Below are 21,665 nucleotides of genomic sequence, written 5' to 3'. Positions count from 1 at the left end.
GCACAATACACACATGCACAATACAACCTACACATACACACAAGCAGTACATGCACACACATACATGCACACATATATACCTTACATGCACACACACACAATACACCACACCAAATACATACACAGTGCATACCTTACATGTATATGCATATATACCCTACATACATGGACATACAAATACACACACATAGGCACATATACACAGACCCTACACACATAAACACATGCACACATACATACTACACAGATACACACACAAGCAGTACATGCATACATACACCTTATATGCACACATATACAATATACCACACCAAATACAAACACAACACATACCTTACATATATATTTACCCTACATACATGGATATACAAATACACACACACACACACATATGCACATACACACAGTACATGCACACACACAATACACCACACCAAACACATATACAACACATACCCTACATGTATATGCCTATACTTCCTACCTGTATGGACTTGCAAATACACACACATGCATACACACGCACACACACACACACACACACATGTGTGTACATACACTTACAGAAAACTTGTCTAGGTCATTAAAAATAGGCTGACTTCCTTTGGACAAAGGCCCCTTTTTCTTAGAAATGAGCCTCCTTAGGAGAGATGATAAGACCATGTCCCAGAAAAGGCGTATGAGACTTACCATCACAGGATCTTCCAGAATATTCCACCTGTGAGTCAGGTCCTCCCCCATCACAGCCACATGTAAAGGACCCGAAGGTGTTCCTGCACGTCCCAGGGGCACAGTCATCCTCTCTCGTGTCACACTCATTGTAATCTGAAAAGCATTGAGAGAAGAGCGGAAGGAAGCCATGATGGACCAGCGAGTGGCTCTGAGGTGGGCAGTGCCGTCAGTTGCATGCACAGTCCTGCTGGGACATCGCAACTCAGGAGGCAAGGTGCAGTGTATCCAGACAACAGGCCACACGAGTGTGGCAGGCTCAGGGCGGTCCATGAGACTCTTCAGTGTGGGTGGGGGTTGCTGTGGGAGTGGGGAACCAGGGCTAGTCAGCTATGAGACAGGGAAGGGTTTCCTACAGAGCTGAACCCACTGCAGCCCACTGTTTGAACCAGGAGATGCACAGAACTGATCATACATTTCCTTCCGGTCTTTACAAAGCGGACTCCATTGCGTGGCTGTGACTCAGTGGTAGCACACTTACCTAGCAGGCACATGCATGTCCACATACACACTCTCACACATGTGCAGACACACATGTGCCTGCTCAGCACATAAACACATATATGTGTACTCACACGTGACATCCCACTGTAAATCAGCATATGGCCTCCCAGCCCCTTCCACCTCAACAAACTCATTCATAGGTGACAACAGCCCATGGTGTGGAAGGAATTCAGCATACCCCTTAGCCCAGACTATCGGTCATTTCCAATTACTTGGCTTTGGAAGACACTCTGAAGATGACTATCCTTGCATTGACTATGGTCTGAACTGAGGTCCCTTCTCTTAGGATAAAGTCCCAGAATGCACTGTCAAGCCAATGAGGGGGATGCTGTGGACCACTGACACCTATCACTGCCTTGGTTTCCAAAGAAAATGAAGGAATCCTATCCCATCAGCCCACTCAGCAGACTCCACGCGCCAGCTAGCTCGCCATACTTTGTTAGGATCCACATTACTCTCAGAGAGAATCTGGGAGCTGGGTTGTTTTAACTCAGTTTTGTTTATACTATGTTATCCTTTCGCAATCTGGACAAAGGGTGCCGTGTCCTCAGTGATCTTGTGACTTGTCAGTGACTTGTACTGCTTTAGGGTTTTGTCTGTTAGTGTCCTGTGCACACTGGGCTGTCAGGCTGGGTATTTATCCTCTTTGTGTGGTCTCACTCTGCACTCTAACTCTTTTACTACTTTGTTGGGGAAGTTTTCTTCTACCATTTCTATAATAGTGACTTTACTCCACTTGATAGGAGGATTGATATTTTTAGGTGACTTAAGTATTGTAGTCATTTCCTGTGAGTTTACTGAGGGAAAAAAAAGAATCTTCATTTAGAGTCTTCAAAGAAGCAGAAGCAGAAGGAGGAGGAGGAGGAGGAGGAGGAGGAGGAGGAGGAGGAGGAGAAGGAGAAGAGGAGGAGAAGGAGAAGAGGAGGAGGAAGAGGAGGAGGAGGAGGAGAAAGAGAAGGAGAAGGGGAAGAGGAGGAGGAGGGGGAGAAAGAGAAAGAGAAGGGGAGGAAGAAGATGAAGAAGAGGAGGAAGAAGAAGAGGAAGAAGATGAAGATGAAGAGGATGAGGAAGAGGAGAAAGAAGAAGAAAAAGAAGAAAAAAGAGGAGGAAGAAGAGGAAGAAGGAAAAGATGATGAAGAGGAGGAGGAAGAGGAAGAAGAAAAAGATGATGAAGATGAAGAGGAGGAGGAGGAAGAGGTAGAAGAGAAAGAAGGGGAAGAGGAAGAGGTGGAAGAGAAAGAAGAAGGAGAAGGAGGAAGAAAAGGAGGAGGAGGAGGAGGAGAAAAAGGAGGAGAAGAAGACAATGACTATCTAGGCCAGGTATGGTGGCACACACTTTTAACCCGAGCACTTTGGAGGCAGAGGCAGGTAGATCTCTGTGAATGTGAGGGCAACCTGGTCTACAGAGTGAGTTCCAGGCCAACCAAAGCTATATAGTGAGACCCTGACTCAATAAAATATATGAGCCAATTGAAATTTTTCTTTACATCTGAGGAGGGAAGAGTCTAAACTGCCCGTCTCTCCCTGCTTTCTTCACCGGTACTTTTGCTAGGATCTTTGTGGACTCTTCCTGGGTAGTCTGACTGCCCAGAATGACCCATTTTTCCTCAGCCCATCAAAGTCCCTGGGAGAGGGCAGGGAAGGGACATCCCTGAAACTTTTAGAAGGTTCAACCCTTTGATTTTTAACACTAATATCATGGTAGTAGTAAGAAAGACAAAGAAGCCACTCCATGCTTCAGACCACTCCTGGGAATTCCCACGAGGAGGCTCAGAGTACATCTTCCTAACGAAGAGCCATACAACTGACTTGGACTGGGGCAGAGCAGTGTCAAGCACAGCCCCGGCATACCTTGTATAAAGGTTTTGCCTCTGACGGCCTCCAGCATCGATGAGTTCTGTAGGGCAGCAAGGAAGCCGGCTGACACCTCCCTGACATCCAGGTCTGCTGTCATTAGCAAATTAAACTCCACCACGACGCTGCCATTTGTGATGTTGATGATGTCCACACGGATCCTGCCCGCATCCATGTGCCGACGAAACGTGGCTGGCAGGGAGTCCCGCACCTTAGAGAAACAGGCTGTGTGAGAAGGGTGGTCTGCTGAGGTCACAGGCCATTTGTCCTAAGAATAGATACCCTTGGTATGCTGTCTGGCAGGCTTGTGACAAGAAGGAAGGTCCATGTCTCAAATCAAGTCTTGATCCTTGCAGCCCAGCCCAAAATGCCTGTAGGTATTGACAATGCTCAGAGGAGCCTTCTCTCCCTACAAGCAGCCAACAGCTGCAGACAGCTGCCTTTGAGGTAAACAGGGGGCAATGCCAGCAGAACCCCATCCATATAGGCCTGTAACACAGAAGCTCACAACGGCAGTTAACAGTCACCCGCTCTTAGCTCAGAGGTAGAGAGAGCGGGAGGTTGAGGAGTCCTGAAGAAGACCACCTCCTCCCTTTATTTTTCTAGAACGTTTCTTTGCCTCTAATGCTTCAGGACAAATCCCTACCCCCACCTCCACCCCTCTCCTTCCTCTCCACCTGTTCCCAGGCTACTTCTGAGTGAGTTTCTCTAGCAGCCAGCCCTATCAGGACACACGCACAGTTCCTGCCTCCGAAAGGCTTGCTTTTCTCCTCTGTGTTTTAGAGCAGAGTCACGTGACACAGGCTGCATCATTCTGATCCCGCCCAACAGAGTTAAAAGACACATGGACTTATAATGAGTCAGCAGTCCATGTGATTCAAAGTACCCTGGAAAGAGCGCCTCCAGGGACTGTCAGAGAAACCCATGAGGGTTAGTGTCCCATGGCATGAGCTCCTGTCCTCTCTTTTCCTTCTTTGGGACACCCAAGGCAGAGAACCCCATTATCCCCCCATCAGAGGCTAGGTATCACCACCCCCCATCCCTGCCAACTTTGATTGGCTCAGTCAGACAGCCACTATGTTTATCTCGGGGACTCCTGCTTCTCAACTTCCTCCCCTGATTTCCTTAGACAGATCTGCCAGTGTATTGGGTTACCACTGAAATGTCACCATTCAGAGAAATCTCCAGGCAAAACTCTAGATCCCTGCTAGCAAATGATGAGGCATTAGCCCACCACCTCCAGAGCTGGGCTTGGTATCTTGTATGTGTATATGGTACGCAATTGTTTTATATCCTGAGAGACTAGACGGGTAAAGCAGCTGTGTTCAAAAATGGGCCAAGGAGGAAATGGTTTTAAAGGGAAAGGCTAATCTAGAAACTTGGGATGGAACTGGAGTTGTTGTAGCCAGCCATCAAAGTGGGAAGGGGCTCACCATCTGTTATTGATGTGATATACAACCACCATTTGCTAAAGAGAGGTGATGCATGTTATCCGTCACCTCTGAGGACTCTTGGATCCAGGCGCTTGGGAGAGTTGAGAAATCCAGGATCAGGAAAGCAGGGCCTCAGAGCCTCTGGAGCCAGACTGGCATAGCTCCTGAGTCTGCATGGTCCACTCGGCCAGAGAGTAGCACCCAGTGGCTTCTCTCATTAATACCAGCGTGTTAATCACAACCAACACTAGGTGGCACTGTTCAGCCCTCCCGTTAAAACTCCCTGGCTAGGTTGAAATTTCCACCAGATAAATAATATCACTGCGTTATAAGTGCTTTGTCTATACTTTTAAAAAGTTATGCAATCTAGGGCTGGGGTTGGGGGCGGGGCTGAGGGAGAAGTAACTTGGAACTGGTACGGGGTTTTCCACTGAGGGTAATTAAACATTCTGAAATCAGGTGGTGGTGGTAGCTGCAGATATTTGCAAACAATATAAACCACCGGATTTTTACACTCAAGACTGTCATGCTATCTGAAATGGAGCTCCACTTTTAAATATTCATTTGTGTGTGTGTGTGTGTGTGTGTGTGTGTGTGTGCGCGTGCGCATGCCCACATGCATTCAGTGCATACATATTACCAGGGGCTGAACCTAGGGTCTGGTGAATTCTAGGTAAACATTGTAACACGCTTCTTGAGTTGCTGGAATTATGGGTCTGCACCAGCAAAACTCAGATTAAGCATTTTGTTGAATATAGATAGGGCTTTCTGCTCCACAGGAAGCAGGAAGCAAGATGCATGAGGGTATGGCTTCTGCCTCCAGGTAGGCCTCAGACAGACAGTACAGGATGCTCAAACCTGCTGGAGTCTGACCCAGCTTCCTCCAGAAACAGGTAAGGTCATCTACCAGACTCAGGGGGTCTTATTCCTAGCTGGAAGCATCTAGAATCCCCCTGCCTCCTTCCTTTGTTCCTGGGAAGTAGGACTGACCATGCTAACTCACCGTTCTGAAGAACAACTGTACGAACTCTCGATGCTCCCGGCTGCTGGCATTGCGGAAGGATTCCGAATACGCCATGCTGGTGATTCGGACTTGACCGGCAAGTTTCTGGGCCACTGCAGGATGTAGCATGCGTTAGGTCATAGATTGTCATTTCAGTGTCCCTGCTGGCTACAGGAGCATCAAAGCTGTCCTGGCTCCAAAGAAGGGATAGAGACTGCTTACTGCCCAAAGCCATGGACCACCAGGGTCCAAAGGATGTGAAACAGCAGGCAGCTGGTCTTCCCTGAGGCTTTACTGCAAGCCAGGCAGCTGGCTAGCAAACCAGGACAGTTTGAGAGGAAATGGGCACCAAGAGATAGTCAGGGCCACAGTGTAAACCAGACATACCTGGAGACCAAGCCTCTGCTCAGAGCCTATGCCTCACTGGGGGCCTTGTTCAGTCAGCTCCTTTCCTGCCCCGTGGTTGTACCTCTCTGTGGTCTAACGGTGGTCCCCACTTTGACCTGGCCTATTCTCTGTGAGTCTTTGCCCTTTGGGACATCTAGGAACCCATGGAACATGAACATAGTCTGGAATGTTCCCAGTTGAATCCTGGCTTCTGATACATCAGTCTTTACACATTCAGTCCCTTCTCTGAACGTCTGTGGCATGCCTGCTCCATGTAAGTGGTCTGGGACACCAAACGGGCATGACAACCTTTTCTCCCTGGTGACTTCAAGTACACCTCCTAAGAAAATCTCACTCAGTCCTAAGACAAACCGTAAAGCCATCCCGCTGATGAGCCTCAAACCCCATGTTCCTTGGGCGGGGGCACTGTTGTCATTGTACCAGAACCATGGTACAACTTAATGGAAGAGCCATAGCGGCAGCAACAGTAGGGACAGACGTGGGGCTCGTCTTAACAGCCACGTAGCCATGTGCAACCCCTTTCTTCTACAGTGAAGGAGATCTTCAGAGATCTCCTGGCTTTGTTCAGTCTCAAGGGCTTTTCCTGCCTGACCATCCTAACACCACCAAACTCCCTCTCCTCCAGACAGCCATGAGCTGTTTCTACCGCACCCCAATAGGTCATCTTAGGCATCACCCAAAGAATGTATCCCCGACCTCTAGACACAGCACCCGGTGTGTGGGAAACTCCTTGAGATATGAAGACCACCTACAGTATCACACACATAGGATAGTCATGTGCTGGGAAAACGGATGTCAAGAAGTAATGAAGAGGGAAAGGGTTTTTTTTTTTTTATCTGACCACCATCTGCTTCCAAAGTGAGCCAGGTGCTTCTGTGCTAAGGGAATGGACACCCAGTACCCCACAGTCGGGCTCTTCTCTGTTCAGCCTTCCATGCTCGTCTGTTTGTCCAGACGTCCTTACCTGTCCGCACTTTCAGCTGTGTTCTGGCACCTTCTTTTCCACACACCTTAGCCACAATCTCCACCAGGTACAAGGTTCCGGGTTCCAGCCCTGACAGTGTCACATTATTGTTCTGGGTCTCCATAGTCATGGCGGGGCCCCGAGGAGAGACCAACGTGAGGTAGAAGGCAGGGGCGAGGTGGATGTCTGCAGACCACTCGAGGGAGAAGCTGGTACCGGTCACATTAGAGACCGTGACCTTTCCAATGGGTCCAGGAACTGGGAAGTGGAACAATAAAACATTGACATGGACATCGATTCCCCCTACATTTAGGGACAGGAAAAGAGCTTCCAAAGACTCAAAGTTTAATACATAACAGTGGAGGGGGGAGGGGTGATGCCAGCCAGTAATGCAGACTGTCATGACCCCATCACAGAGACAGTACCCCTGTGCACAGGACCTTGTGGGACCCTTAGCTTAGCTTCTTAGCGGAAGCCCTGTGTTGTGACAACAGGAATTGGTTCCTGGGATATTTTGTACCAGGGGACAGTTCATACCTGACCCTGGGGTCCTAGGCTAACTCAAACCACTCCTCTTCAGCAGGTTCTGGCTAGCTCCTCTACAAGGTGGTCTAGCCTAACCCTTTGCAGGTGTCCCAATTGGCAGCCATTGGTATTGCTGGCTCAAGACTCCCTCTGACATGGAAGTCTCTGACTCCTGTAGGGACAATCCTGGCTCACAGGGTCCTGTAGCCCATGTTGTGCCTCAGAGGACACAAGGGCAGAGTTTACCCTTGACAGTGGCTCAGTTTGGGTGAAATCCACAGTAGACCCAGCATGGTAAGCTGACCAAGGGGGTAGGGGGTTACTATCAGCTAGATCTCATGAGCCTCAGCCCATATGCTGGTTGGAAGGGTCATTCATTCCGGGGTGTCCCCAAGACTTTGTGGCAAGTTAAACCCTTTGTGTATGATCTGGACCAGCTGGGGGTTGCAGCACAGATAGAGATAGCTGAAGTACACACGGGTGTATTGAAACGTCGGGGACTTCAGGGCTACATAACCGTTGGAGGTTCAGTGTGACTGGTGAGGATGAGGGAGAGGGTCCAGTGGGGTCAGCAGGAAAGCTGGGGGTTGGGAAACTGGGATGTTATAATGCGGGTGACGGATGAGGGTGCAGTGCTGCTAGGGATTATGGGATTGCTCCAGTACTGGATGGGATACATACTCCGTAAAGCTCCCTCTCCCTCCTACTCATCTTCTTCCTCAACTGTTGAAAGCCAAGGGCTCATAGGAAGTCAAAGGGTGAGAGCCATGGATGAAAGAGGAATCTCTTCTCTCTGACTAGACACGACACCTGCTGCCATAGAGGACCATATATATGTCTGAGCCCACATACGATCAAGATGAGAAAGCACAACCTACATTTCCAGCAAGTCTGACACCAGGGCTCACACAAGCCGAAGTTCCAACTGGGGTCCCTGTTCCCAGATGACTCACCACAGGCAGGGGGCTCTGGAGCCACAGTGGTTGGGGCCGACGGTGGGCCTGGGAAAGAGGAAGGTCGAGGGTCTTCATTCTGCAGTCTTGTGGAGTTCAGAGGTGTCTCCCAAGTGGGACTGGGATGCCACACAACATGGCCCGTGGGTCTAGCAGTCAGGAAGGATGGGTCTTTGGTGATGTACTCCTGTGACTCTCTAGTGGTGTGTAGTGGGGCATCTGAGGTCCCCCGAGGGGATTCATGGGTTGGTCCTAGAGCCCAGAAAACAGAGCTTGTCACCCCACTGGTACTTCCATGGCTCATGCCCAGGTTTGGGGTCATGTTGGGCATTTCCATACCTTGTCCTGTGCTATTCCTATCTTGCCTGACTGTGTTACCACCATCTCTCTTAGATGGAGGCCCTGGACTCCAGGCTTGGCCTTCTGCCGAGGTGCTCTTCGGATGCTTGGAACTTGGTGACAAGGTAAGGGTCTTTGGGCCAAAGGTTGTTATTCCCGTACTGACAGCTGGGGCTGTGACCTTCATTGTTACAGACAGTCCACCTCCTGTAGGGGTCACCATGTCACCTGCAAGATACAGCCATGTCAGATGCCAGAAACAGCCATCAGCATCTCCCCACAAGCAAGAGCCATCCCTAGAGAAAGACGTTGCAATGCAGAAAGATGCCCTCGACCCCTTGCGAGTCTGGAGAGATAACTTAGCAACCAAGAACACTTGCTTCTCTTCCAGATGACACAAGTTCAGTCCCCAGATTCAACAGGAAGGTCAAGATGCCCTATAACTCCGCCTCTAGGGAATTTGATGCCCTCTTTTGGCCTCTGCCGGTGACTGCATCAGTGTACTGTCATTCACAAAGCCAAGCATGCAGATGGGTGTACACAAAATGAATCTAAAAAAAAAAATGCTGGTCACAGTGGTGTGCACTTGTAATCCCAGCTCTGGGGAAGCAGAGGCAGGAGGATAGCTGGGGCTAAGGAATCAGCCAGGCTAACCTTCTCTGTGAGTTTCAGATCTCAGTGAGAGCCCTGTAGTGGTACCACGTTTAATCCTAACACAAGGTGTATGCTTCCTGAGGCAGGACATCTACGGTTGACATTTGACCTCCACAAGCACATGCATTTAAGTGTGAGACTAGAACACATGCACATATGCACATACAAGAGGGGAGGAGAAGAAAGAAGAGGAGGAGGAGAAGAAGGAGGAGGAGAAGAAGGAGGAGGAGAAGGAGAAGGAGACTGAGAAGAAGGAGGAGGAGGAGGAAGAAGAAGAAAAAAGGAGAAGAAGGAGGAGAAAAAGGAAGAGAAGAACAACAAGAAGAAGAACGAGGAGGAAGGGGAGAAGGAAGGAGAGGAGGCGAAAGGGAGGGAGGGAGAAAGGGAGGAAGAGAGGGAAGGAGGGAGGGAGACAGAGGAGGGGAACTCCTTTGCCCCAGCACGCTCCCAAGGCAGACATGACTAATCGATCAGAGCATCTGTAAGGGTAGACATAACTAATTGGATACAGAATCAGATATCTGCATGTAGCTGCCTTCTGCTTCTTAGCTCGAGCCCCTCCCCCACTAAAAGACTTGGAGAGTGGGTAAAGCTATGTCAGGACAAGGCTTCAGGAGGCCATCCCCACAACCCCAGAGGGCCCTCTTCTAGAAACTCAGTTTCTACAGTCTCTCCATCTTGAAGCCATTAAGAAAGGACTCCCCCACCTCCCTGCCCTGTTCTGGGGACATTTCGTGACTTCCTTGGGCTGGGGTATTTTGTTTACATGGATTCTTTATATATATGTATGTGTGTGTGTGTGTACATGTATGTGTATATATATATGTGTATATATACACACATATATATGTATATATATGTGTGTGTATATATATGTACTCAATTATATTTTACAGCTGCCTTGGGATTTGGATTTGTTCTTAGGTATATTTGTTGTCACATTGATTCCTTCTGAATAAACAAACAAACAAAACAAAACAAAAACCAGAAACACTAATGTAGCCCTTAGCACTATGCCTGGCAAAGCTGGCCCTTCCCACCCCAGATCTCAGAGCACTGCCAGGCATACACACCCTCGCAGACCCTGCCAACCCTGGAGGGGTTGGCATCCCTGACTGTGAGGCACTGGCATGTGTAGGAGCCTTCCAGGTTGATGCAGCGTGCACTTGGGTGACAGTCATGCTCCGAGCTGTGTGCACACTCATCCCAGTCTGTGGGGAGAAGGGGAAATGTCGGTGAGAAAGGAGCTAGACTGGTCAGGAAGCAAAAGGAGAGTGGATGAAATCTTTCTGCTCTTTCTACAGGGAACTGTTGGGCACTGATGGGCCTCCTGAGGCCCAAGTCTGTTAAACACTCAACGTGAAAATTCTCTCTTTGGCTTGCCCTGCATCGAGGCAAAATGAATTAATAACAGGGTTGATGAAGCAGACCCACAGGTGAGCAGCTGACTGACAGACATTGTAGTATGGTGCCTGACCACCAGACACAGGAATCTCCCCACCCCCACTACCCCCCACCCCTGCCCCATGGCCCCTAGTCTCCTTTTGCTCTGTGTGCCAGACCAGTGACCGCAAAAGGCAGTCCAGAGGGAATGACCCCACTTCAGGAGGAGCCTGTGGCCCCTGGCCCTTGCTTCTCATAGAGGAGCCCAGGATATGGTTTACATTTTTTATTTTATTTGACTTTCAGGTAAAGGGAAGACTGGCTCAAACTATTCCTGCCTGGTCAACTTGTAAGCTGGAGGCATACCCTGTTGCCCTACGAGATGTACCTTGCACAAGCGTCCCCTGCGGGTCAACCTGGAACACGGTGCTCGCAGACAGGAGTGGCAGCATGGGCTTCAGTGTGTCGACACCCACTAGAAAGTCAGGATCTTGCAGGGTGAGTCTAAGAGTCACCACCAGACTCCCTGCTTGCAGAGACACAATCTGCATCCTCAACCTCCCTTGTCTGTACAGGTCAGAAATGACTTGGGGGAAGGAGTTTTCCACCTAGCCGGGAGACACACACGGCTGCTCAGATGGCTGCTAGAGATGCTCCTCCCCCCTATCCCCCAGCCATGAGGTCCACCCAGATCTCCCTGGAACAGCCATGGAGACTTACAGCACCCTCCACAACCCAACCTCCAGGTACATGTAGACAGTCCACCCAACTGTCCTTAAAGGGAATGTGTGTGTGTGTGTGTGTGTGTGTGTGTGTGTGTGAAATAAAGAGCCAGTCAGCTTGATTGATGAGCTTACTGGCAGAGAGGGCCTACCAATAAAGTCCCATGACTTGTAGCTGTTTCCTCCTTACTGGGGAGACACCAATCTCTCCCCAGTCATCCCATGAGCAGTATGATTAGCTTAGGGGGACTAACAACCACTACCATCACTACCACAACAACAAAAAACTAGCTAGTTAAGAACCTTCAAGAGCTGCTCCTGGGAACCAGGCAAGGGTATCAGCTCTAATCCAATGTCATCCTGAACTGTATGATGTGCTCTAAGCCAGCTAAGGATGCAGAATGAGAATCTGTCTTTAAAAAAAAAAAAATAAAAAAAAAAAGAGCTGGTGTCCCTAGCAGCAGATATCAGGAGCAGCTCCCTAATAGTCTGACATCTCTGCATACTCTGCACATAGAAGACCCTAGATAGACTCTTTCCAGGGAGGTTGGTATGCAGAGTAAGTAGCCTGGGGACCTCAGGATGGTGGCTCCCTCCAGAGCAAAAGACAAGCCTTTCTACCATCAGCATAGAAACATAACCTCTTTTTCTGGAACGTGATTTAGGGTCTATAAGATCTGGACTCCTTAAGCCAGGGGTTGCTCAGCTGAGGAACGCCCCCCTTTGCAGACACACGGGTCTTCATACGTATTGCCCTGCATACTTTCTGGGAGGGGCAGGATGGGGAGCCAGCCTTATCTGATTCTCGGGCCACCTGCTTTGCTGACAGGCACTCTACCTCTGACCCAGGAACCTTGTCCTTTCTGACAACATCAGCAACACTATTATCAAGCTAGCCTATGATTTTTCCAAAAGGGTAAAATCCCAAGCCATGGACAGTTGCAGAAGGCAGCTTTCTCCCGAACCCAGAACCAATGTTAGCTAGTAAATACTGACTGTTCTCCAGGCCTAGTGCTAGCATTTCCTGCCAACCACAGCGGGCAACAGATGCTAAGACTGGTGGCAGAGACTTGCTCAGGAAGCTACTATGAAGCCACACAGGATAAGAGCATCCTAAGGCCGAGGTTTGTACAGTAAGTCCAGCCATATGAGCAAGGTGCTAATTTGATGGAGGATTGCTATCCCATGAGGGGCTATGTTGGTGGGTGTGACCTCCTCAGGCTGTTATGGAGATATGACTTTGCCCAGTCACAGAGAAGAGCCAGATTGATGTACACATGTATCTGTACATGTGTATGTACATGTGCCTGAGTGGGTATATATGTGCACATGTGAACATGTGTATCATGTGTGTCTACATGTGTACACATGTCAATGCGTGTGTGAATGCATATATGTGTATGTGTCATTCACGTGTGCATATGCATATGTGTGCATCCTTGTTCCGAGTACTTGAGGGGCAGGCCAGTGGTCTGCCCTCCTGCTACCTCGTGAAACAGCTGTCGAGAAAAGTTCCAGAACTCCCCACTGCTGCAGTTGAGAATCTGCTCTGTCAGGTTACGGTTCATGATCCGTATGTTGACTTGGAAAACCCGGGCATCTGAGACAGAAGTGACACAAATTAGCCAAAACCCTGGGAAGGGAAGTCACGTGCTGGGGTCAAGGTTTATCTAGGTGGCAGAACACTCAGCTAGCATGCGTATAGTCCTGGGCTCTCCAAAACAGTAATGGGATTTTCTGCCTTAAAGCCTCTTCTTTTATTGGTATACCTTTTGAAGAAAATAAATCGAGACATCAATCTTAGACCAAGGTGGTCAAACTGGAGAAATCTATACAAGGAATGGTAACATTGACACTTGTTCTGTAATAAAAGAATCAATCTAAGTCAGATGCATACTCTCAGCTGGGACAGGGACACTGAGTCACCAGACTTGTAGGAGCTGGTTTTCAGGTTGTTCATGTGCAGTCCCAAGGCTTCTCCAGCTGTTCTTTCCTGGGGTGGGAGAATGTGGGGAGACAGAGCCTGGCTAGGTCCTCATTTTCAACCACTACCTAAACCCCTACATTAGAGTCTGCTGGTCCCAGTCTGCCAAGACACGCGCCGTTTCAGCATAGAAAACACCACCACTTTGTACCAGGGAAACTGGTAGAACTGGTCCCCTGCCACGAGGTCACCTCTCCTCAAGATGTTGAGAGCCCCTGTTTCTTTTATGAGAGTAAACCCAGTGTGCACAGGTACTTGGGTGAGCTACACTACAGACTGTCACAGTCTCTAACTGTTGACAGTTAGCCACAGATTGACTCCAGGCTGGCATGGAGAGCCCTGGGCCCAAGGCTTCAGGGAGGCTCTTGTTTCCAGGGAGGTATTCCTTCCAGGGGACGCCTGGAATCAGCTCCCCACATGCTGTATGTCCCGCACCCAGTCCTGTGATAAGCTTAAGTCACTGCTGGAAAAGAGCAGATTCTAGTGTGACAATGAGTCTGACCCCAGTCTGCAGCTACCATCTGTACTAGGGGAGGGACAGACCCGAGAGCCTAGGACCTCAAGGTTGCAGGAGCCTAGGACCTCCTCTTTCCACACCACAGCCTGAGCACTAAAGAAGCCACCTCATTGCCTTGCCTCATCTGGTAATGTCTGTAGGTCACCATGACCTGGCAGAGCCAGGCAGGCAACCTATAAAGACTGGATGTCCGCATCAGCTGCCACCCAGTGCCAGAGGTCTGAGCATATACATGTGCCCTGTAGGTTTGGAAGAAATCTGTCCCTACTGGCACAGGCAGTGTGGGTGCTATGAGCCACAGGAAATAGGTTGTGCTTCCGTTTCATCAAGACACCACTGAGCTGCCCAGCCCTGATAGCAGAAGGCTATTCAGATGTAGGAGTCTGCGTGGCACACCTTGATCTGTGGGTACCTCCTCTACCTGACAACATTCATGTAAGCCCTATTATTAGAAAGCAGGTCTCCACAGAGCTTGTAGGTCAACAAACAAGGAGCTACCGTGTGTAAGCACCATGAAGCACTCTGTCCAGTGTGGGATAATCAGAGGACCAGAGGACACACACGTAGTCAACGCTCCCCCTCTGCATTCAGGAAGGATCATATGGCATGCTAGGGTTCCAGAACCCTGGGACAGAAAAGCCCACTCCAGGAAGCATGGCTTTCAGACTAGTGCCTTACCTGTCTTGACAACCAGTGTGGCTGAGACATTGGCCTGGCACCCCTGGTAGCTAGTCCTCACTCTGTAAAGTACTCCAGCCTCCAAATCAGACACAGTCAGAGTCCGGCCCCTTGTCCAATTGTTTCTGAGTAGTTCTCTGCCTTTGTACACTTGAATGTGGAAAGTGTGGTTCTGTGTGGAATCCAAACTCCAGGACACACGGAAACTGTTGCTGGTGACATTAAGCGCCACGAAGTCTTGGATCGGAGGGCAATCTGGGGAGACATATACGTGGCCCTCAGAGAGGAGGCATTTCAGCTTCGGTCCTACCTGCTCACCCAGCAGGGTGACCAATGCACAGAACAACGCTTGACCATCTTACAATAATTAACTGACTTACGTAGTTTAAAAACAAAGGTTGAAGTCTGGGAAGATGGCTCAGTAGATTCAACGATTGCCTCAAAAGTGAGCGGGGGAACCAGATCCCCAGAAACCATGTAAATGCCTGGTAGCTGCCTGTAATTCCAGCAACTAGGAGACAGGGATAGGGGATGACCACCTCTCATCCAGAGCAAGCTGGGTAGTAAATCTAGACTAATCATACTGACAAGCTCTGGCCCAAGCAAGAGTCCCTGCCTCAAAGGACATAGTGGAGAACAACGGGGAAAGACTCCTAATGGCAAACTCAGGCCTCTGTGTGTAAATGCACATACGTGTATGTGCACATGTATGCACCAATCAACACAGGCATATGTGTACACACACCACACAGGCATGGACACTAAAGCGAGTTACATGGTAGGGACAGACTGAGGAAGTCGCCTGATGCTGATGCCTGACCTCCACATACATCCATACACAGAAGTTAGAACATTCTATGTACACCATGAAACCATGAACGAAGGAGGTCTATAGTGAAGGCCATTGTGTCAGGGTGTGTGTGTGTGTAAAATACAGGCTCAACATGCGTTTCCAGGCTACAGTCACGCCAACTGCATGTACACAGGGATTTTATCCTGTCTGTCTTCAGCCATTGGCCTGGGAGTCAGACTGGGTTTCCTCCATAGCCTGCTCTAACTTTCCCATCTAAACATGAGCTCTGAGGAGCAAGCAAGGTCTATTCTATAATAATAGTGTCTGTTCTATAACTAAAGCAGAATTCAAGCTCCCCTTGGGTAGACCTTGGGTTGCTGGTGGTCAGCTTGAAGTGGGAACTACGTAAGAAGTGGGTGCCTTCAGAGTTTTTTTGCAGCAGAATTTTAGTTCTGCTAAAAAGAATAAGCAATCAGGACTTAAAAATATTTTGCAAAAGCCATAGCGAAGAAAAAAAAAACTTAAATTGTATGGTTTCCCAATACCTTTTACACCGGAACTTGTAGGATACAGTTGGGGAGATAACTCAGTCAGTAAGGTGTTGCCTTGTGTGGTGGTTTGAGGGAGAATGGCCCCTACAGGCTCAGCTATTTGAATGTTCTTTCAGTTGGTGGAACTGTTTGGGAAGGATTAGGGGGTGTGGCCTTATCAGAGAAGGTGTGTCCCTGCGGGTGAGCTTTGAGGTTTCAAAAGCCCACACCATTCCCAGTTAGCTCTCTCTGCTTTGTGCCTGTGGATCAAGATGTGAGCGCTCAGCTGCTGCTCCAGCGCCACGCCTGCCTGCCTACCTGCTGCCATGATGGTCATGGACTCACCCACTGAGACTGTAAGCCCCAAATAAGGCTGGGAACTCACCCAGAAGCCAGCGAGCAGCCTCCCCATCCCGTTTCCCTGCTACCACTCCAGTAGACAGCCTGCCTGTCTGGCCCTCAGTTTCAAAGGGTGTTAAGGATGTCTCTGATTGGGCAGGATTTAGATAAAACAAGACCCTCTTGGAAAGAAGGCAGAGGACGGGTTAGGAAGAGGCCAAGGTGTGACCAGTCGGCAGTGCACGTGGAACCTCACTCTCTCAGGTCCAGAGGTTCTTTGGTTGCAGGGATAAGGCCCGAGAACTCCACACTTTGACTGCTACAAGACCCTCCAGGCACCTGTGGATGTTGAGCCAACATCGGCAGAAAGAAAATCTTCTCCAACCCGAAGGCACACCTGCCCAGTGCAGCGTGGCTGAGAGATTTTTGTGTGACTCCTTCTCCGACATATTACCTGAAGAATGCACAGTTGACAGAGTCCACATCCAACCAACTGACCTTGACCTACAGCAGGGACCATTTCCCACAGGTCAAGATGTATTAACCCAATGTTGCCATAGACGGGGGAAGGGAGACGATGGACTCACATCCACCGCTGTATGGAGCAGGCACAGGGAAGTGTGCAACTCAACACCGCTTACATCATGGCATCCACAGGAACGGGGCTGCATAGACACCCCATGCTATATGACTCAGAAGGGCGGTGACATGCAGGCCACCTCCCATCCAAGCTGTCCATGACTGCTATGAAGCCTTTCTACTGAGTACTGTGTGTACCAGCCCTGTGAGTCCAGTGAGTCCTCACCCCAATCCCAGATAGGACTACATTTTATGGCCCCACTTAATGGAAGGCAAAACTGAGGCCTAGGAAGGTGAATGAAAAATAACATCATCTAACAACCAGCGGCAGAGTTCGCTCGCTCTGTCCCTAAGGTATCCAACCACAGGGCAGAGAATGCTCGATGACCCTGAGAGAGGCCAGGTCCAAAGCCCCAGAGCTCTTACATAGGAAAGGAGCCTTTGCAGATTAAGTCCAGGGTTTTCCTAAATGCAATCATGGGTGCCTTTATACTAGTCAGGCAGGACAGTTGAGTTAACACAGCAGGAACAGGAGGTCTTGTGAGGACAGAGTGGAGAAAGACCCAAAGGTGAAGGCGTTGACTTCAAACGCTAGAGAAGCAGCCACAGGCCAAGGAGTGCAGGAAGCCATCAGAAAAGATAGTGAACAAATCCTCCCTGAGTGCTCCAGAGGACCCCCAACCATCCCTTCATCTGGCCCAGGGATGCCTGTTTTGAACTCATGGCCTCCTGGATTTGGAGAGGACACTTTTCCATGATTTAAGTCGTGTTGTCTGAGGTGCTTTGCTATAGAGACTACAGGGTCCTGTTTAGTGAGTTTCCAGGCAGCCTTCCCACACTGGGCTGAAAAACTTGTGAGGAAGCTCTTTGTGCTCCAGGGAATGAACAACTCAAGCACCCTAAGGCCAACCTGCCTCTGTAAGACCCTCCTACAGTGTTTTAAGATAAAAGTTCATCTCACCTCCTCTTTCCCAGGGACTTGGATTCATCCTTCACCAACCAGGACACCTTCCTATGGTCACTCAGAAGCTTAAACATGGCCCTAGGAAACAGCGCTTGACTCTTGAGTTTTCCCATGATCTGAGGGCATGGGGACATCTGTCCTCCAGCTTAGGGAACACCATCATCGCCAGAACACCTGTGGCCACCTGAGAGAGACCCCGAAGATCTGTTCTGATGACTCTCCATCATGGAAGAAAGGAACAAGGAAGGTCAGTAGACCCTCACCTGAGATTCCAGCCATGTCTTCCTCCAGCCCCGCTTCCAGCTGCCAGTGGTCTCAGCAGGTGCTAGAGGGCGGAAGGCTTACTGGATGCGGGCTACGTCTAAGCAAGTATGGGGGTGCCATCATCCACGCTGCTTGAGACTTGTCGTTGATGTGGCTGTTTGGGAACCATCCTGTGTGCCCGTAGGTGAACCCATGCTAGGCTTAGAACCTTCTCTTTGGTCAGTGGTTGGAGCCTTATTTCAGGTGGGTAGATATCTGTACCCACAGTGAAGTGCTACAGAAATAAACCCTGATCTTCCAAATTCCAGGCCACAGCTCTTGTTCTGTGGCTCTCCCCAAGCTGTGGCTGGGCACGGAACCCCAAAATTCAATGATCCTTTTGGAAGTGTCCATCAGAGTCACCAGAACTGTGGGTCTGGGTTCTTGTTCCTTCCAGGTGTCCCGGAGCCATCTTCCTCTGATTAGGAGGACACCAGGCTTCATGAGATCTCTCTGTCCAACTCTGTTCCTCTTTTCTTCTGCATCCTGCAGCCTGATGCCCAGTCTTGTGGAATGTGAAGCATTGTCAACAGATTCAATCAAATATTCTGGTTATTGAAATCAAACTCAAATGGAAGCCACAGGATCGCCTGAGGGAATCTGGTCCCTTATTCCACGCCAGCCCTGCTCACTTTAGCAGTTGGCACCCCTGCCCCACCCGGCCGAAAATCTAGGTGGCAGCTACGAAGCTGGCAGGTGCCAGTTGAGCATGGAGATTATATAGGGGAGGATCCAGGCCTTTCTCAAAGCAGGACGCATTCCTAGAATAGCCAGGGCGAATCATGCAAGTCTTCTTTTGCCTGTTGTCTTGCGTAAGAATCCAGCTGCCCCGTGGATCATCTGTTGGGTGACTGATTTCACAAGAAATGTATCTGAGATTTGTGCTATATTTTTTCCAGCGACTTGTACGGTTGAGCCAGCCCAACAGATTTACTCCTTTGTATTAGCTTCTAAATTTAAAATACATGTGGTTCTTATAGCCATATGCAGCAAAACTGGTTCGGACTCTCAAGTATGGAAACACACATACACACACACACACACACACACACACACACACACACACACACCCCTATTCCATTTAGAGAAGACTTCCCTTGTATTATCCCCTATCCATCCTCCCTCAGTCCTTGATCTGGAAGGCTATTAGAGGCTTACTTTGCCTATGGCATAGCACAATTTAACTGTCATCATAAGATGCAGAGAGAACCTAGCATCTTATCAGATGATTGACCACAGTCAAAATGACAGTGTTACAGCCTGTCTATCCACTGTAAGGACAGGATTCTCAGCCTGGAATCCACAGACCAAGGAACCTCTGAAATGCGGGAGCACACAGCAAGCTCTCTGAAATGACAGGTAGGCAAGCAATTCTGCAGAAGCCTAAAGGTCCTGGGTTCCTCATATAGAGGAGGGCTTTGCAGACAGAATGGAGTTGCCAGTTGATTGTCTTCATTTGCGATAGCAGGAGAACCTAGGAATGAAACCTTCAAGGTCCTCATATTACAGAGATGTACAGTGTGACCGCACTATGTGTCTTACTTAGGGTTTTACTGCTGTGAACAGACGCCATGAGCAAGGCAAGTCTTTTAAATGATAACATTTAATCAGGGCTGGCTTACAGGTTCAGAGGTTCAGTCTATTATTATCAAGGCGGGAGCATGGCAGCATCCAGGCTGGCATGGTGCAGGAGGAGCTTAGGGTCCTACCTCTTGTTCCAAAGGCAACTAGGAGAAGACTGACTTCCAGGGAGCTAGGATGAGGGTCTTAAAGCCCACACCCACAATGACACACCTACTCCAACAAGGTCACACCCACTCCAACAAGGCCACACCTACTCCAACAAGGCTACATACTTCCTAATAGTGACATTCTCTGGGTCAAGCATATACAAACTATCACACTATGTCTGGCATTTTCTCAAGAGATCTATAGCTTCTGAGTCCTGGGGTATCGTCCACTAGCTTTCTGTTAATAAAGTTGAGTGACATGACCTGTCACCTTCAGGGGAAGTAGAAACATGGGGCAGTTTCAGCAGAGCTGGTGCACACAAAACTCCATGGCTTTCTTCCACTAAGGAGGGAGATGGTGGCATGGGGTTTCTATCTAGGTTTCTAATCCTGCTCTACCCAGCACCAGGATACATCATGAAGTAATACACTATGCCTGGAATTGAGAGATCTGGGGAGAAAACATCAGGAGATTAGGTGACCATCGGGGGCCACAGGAGGTTAAGAGACAATACTTTACATCCTCCCTGGAAAGGTGACAGGCTGGGCGTACCCAGAATCCAGCCCGGATATCCTTAAAAAGAGACACAGAGTCTCCATTTTGCAAAGGGCAGAGCCAGGGCTGCCTTCACCCTGCCTGTGAGGGCCACTCTACTGCCTGTGTCTATATAAACCTGGGACCATCCTCTGAAGTGCCCTTAGCACTACCAAGCACTAATGGGGTTCAGGGCCAATAAGAGGGGGATTCCCCACTTAAAGCTGAGTACCCATCACAAGATCTCATGGACTTTCCAGAGAGATAGTCACAAAGTCCAGCTCCATGTCATGGAGTCTCTGTTTAGGGCTCTAATTGGTCCCTACTCAGCACCAGGATGAACCGGAGACGAAGCAGCCCCGTGGGCTGAGGGAGGCCAGAATACCTGCGATGACAAGGGGGTGGAAGCAGAGGCGGAAGGAAAAACGATATGATTTAAAGTAAACAGCTCCAGAGCCCTCAGAGATAAGTGGTAAACACAGCCGAGATGCAAGCCCAGATTTTAAAGATGATAATGAGGAGGATACCACAGTCCGGAGACTGGAGACTGGATACTAAGGAGAAGTTACCTTGGATACAAAGGGACAATAACGGGGTATGTTATTTTGGATATCAAGAAGACAGTTTGGGGTTTATGAGAGATGGAAGGAGAGGGAGGTTGGCCAAACTGGTGCAAGATGGCTCAGGGGTGGGAGTGGGGTTGTTGTTGTGGATCACACACTGGTGTGTGTGTGTGTGTGTGTGTGTGTGTGTGTGTACTCAAAGTCCCCATAGCCTCCCTGCCCTCACCTCCAGCTTGGTCTTTATGATACTCAAACAAAGCCAGAGACGAACCCAGTCCAACCCTTTGGGACTGGTATAAATGTCCCTCGAGTTTCTATCTCTTTTTGGTACAGGATATTTGATTACGTGGTGAACTCCGAGATCCTGAACTGGAAAAGCCTTGTTGTGGTGTGTCTCTACCCTCACACACACCTTTAGCCCAAGAACTTTCTATAAACAATAGCTAAATAAAGTCAACCATAGGTCAAGAGGCGGAGCAAGCAACCAGCTGACAGGGAGTGAACACAGGAAAACCCAGGAAAGAGAAAGGAGGGGCTTTGAGCTGAAAGGAATTTAAGATAGTGTGGTGAAGAAGAAGAAGAAGAAGAAGGAGGAGGAGGAGGAGGAGGAGGAGGAGGAGGAGGAGCAGGAGCAGGAGCAGGAGGAGGAGGAGGAGCAGGAAGATCAGGAGGATCAGGA

At 49.3% G+C, this 21,665-nt stretch overlaps 1 protein-coding gene across 1 annotated transcript in view; it reads right to left on the bottom strand.

Moving 5' to 3' along the window:
* Positions 1-21,665, bottom strand: part of Umodl1 (uromodulin like 1) — a 56,173-nt gene that overhangs the window by 14,521 nt on the left and 19,987 nt on the right. Inside the window, exons 7-15 of the mRNA XM_028767960.1 lie at positions 14,651-14,905; positions 12,959-13,071; positions 11,138-11,357; positions 10,440-10,577; positions 8,374-8,940; positions 6,896-7,153; positions 5,524-5,636; positions 3,085-3,298; positions 691-825 (exon numbers count right to left, since the gene is read on the bottom strand). Of these exons, the coding sequence (XP_028623793.1) occupies positions 691-825; positions 3,085-3,298; positions 5,524-5,636; positions 6,896-7,153; positions 8,374-8,940; positions 10,440-10,577; positions 11,138-11,357; positions 12,959-13,071; positions 14,651-14,905 (2,013 nt within the window). The remainder of the gene's footprint in view (positions 1-690; positions 826-3,084; positions 3,299-5,523; positions 5,637-6,895; positions 7,154-8,373; positions 8,941-10,439; positions 10,578-11,137; positions 11,358-12,958; positions 13,072-14,650; positions 14,906-21,665) is intronic.

The sequence above is a fragment of the Grammomys surdaster genome, unplaced genomic scaffold, assembly GCF_004785775.1.
Source record: "Grammomys surdaster isolate TR1022 unplaced genomic scaffold, NIH_TR_1.0 183, whole genome shotgun sequence".
NCBI lineage: Eukaryota > Metazoa > Chordata > Mammalia > Rodentia > Muridae > Grammomys > Grammomys surdaster.
This window is presented reverse-complemented; position numbering and strand designations above follow the sequence as displayed.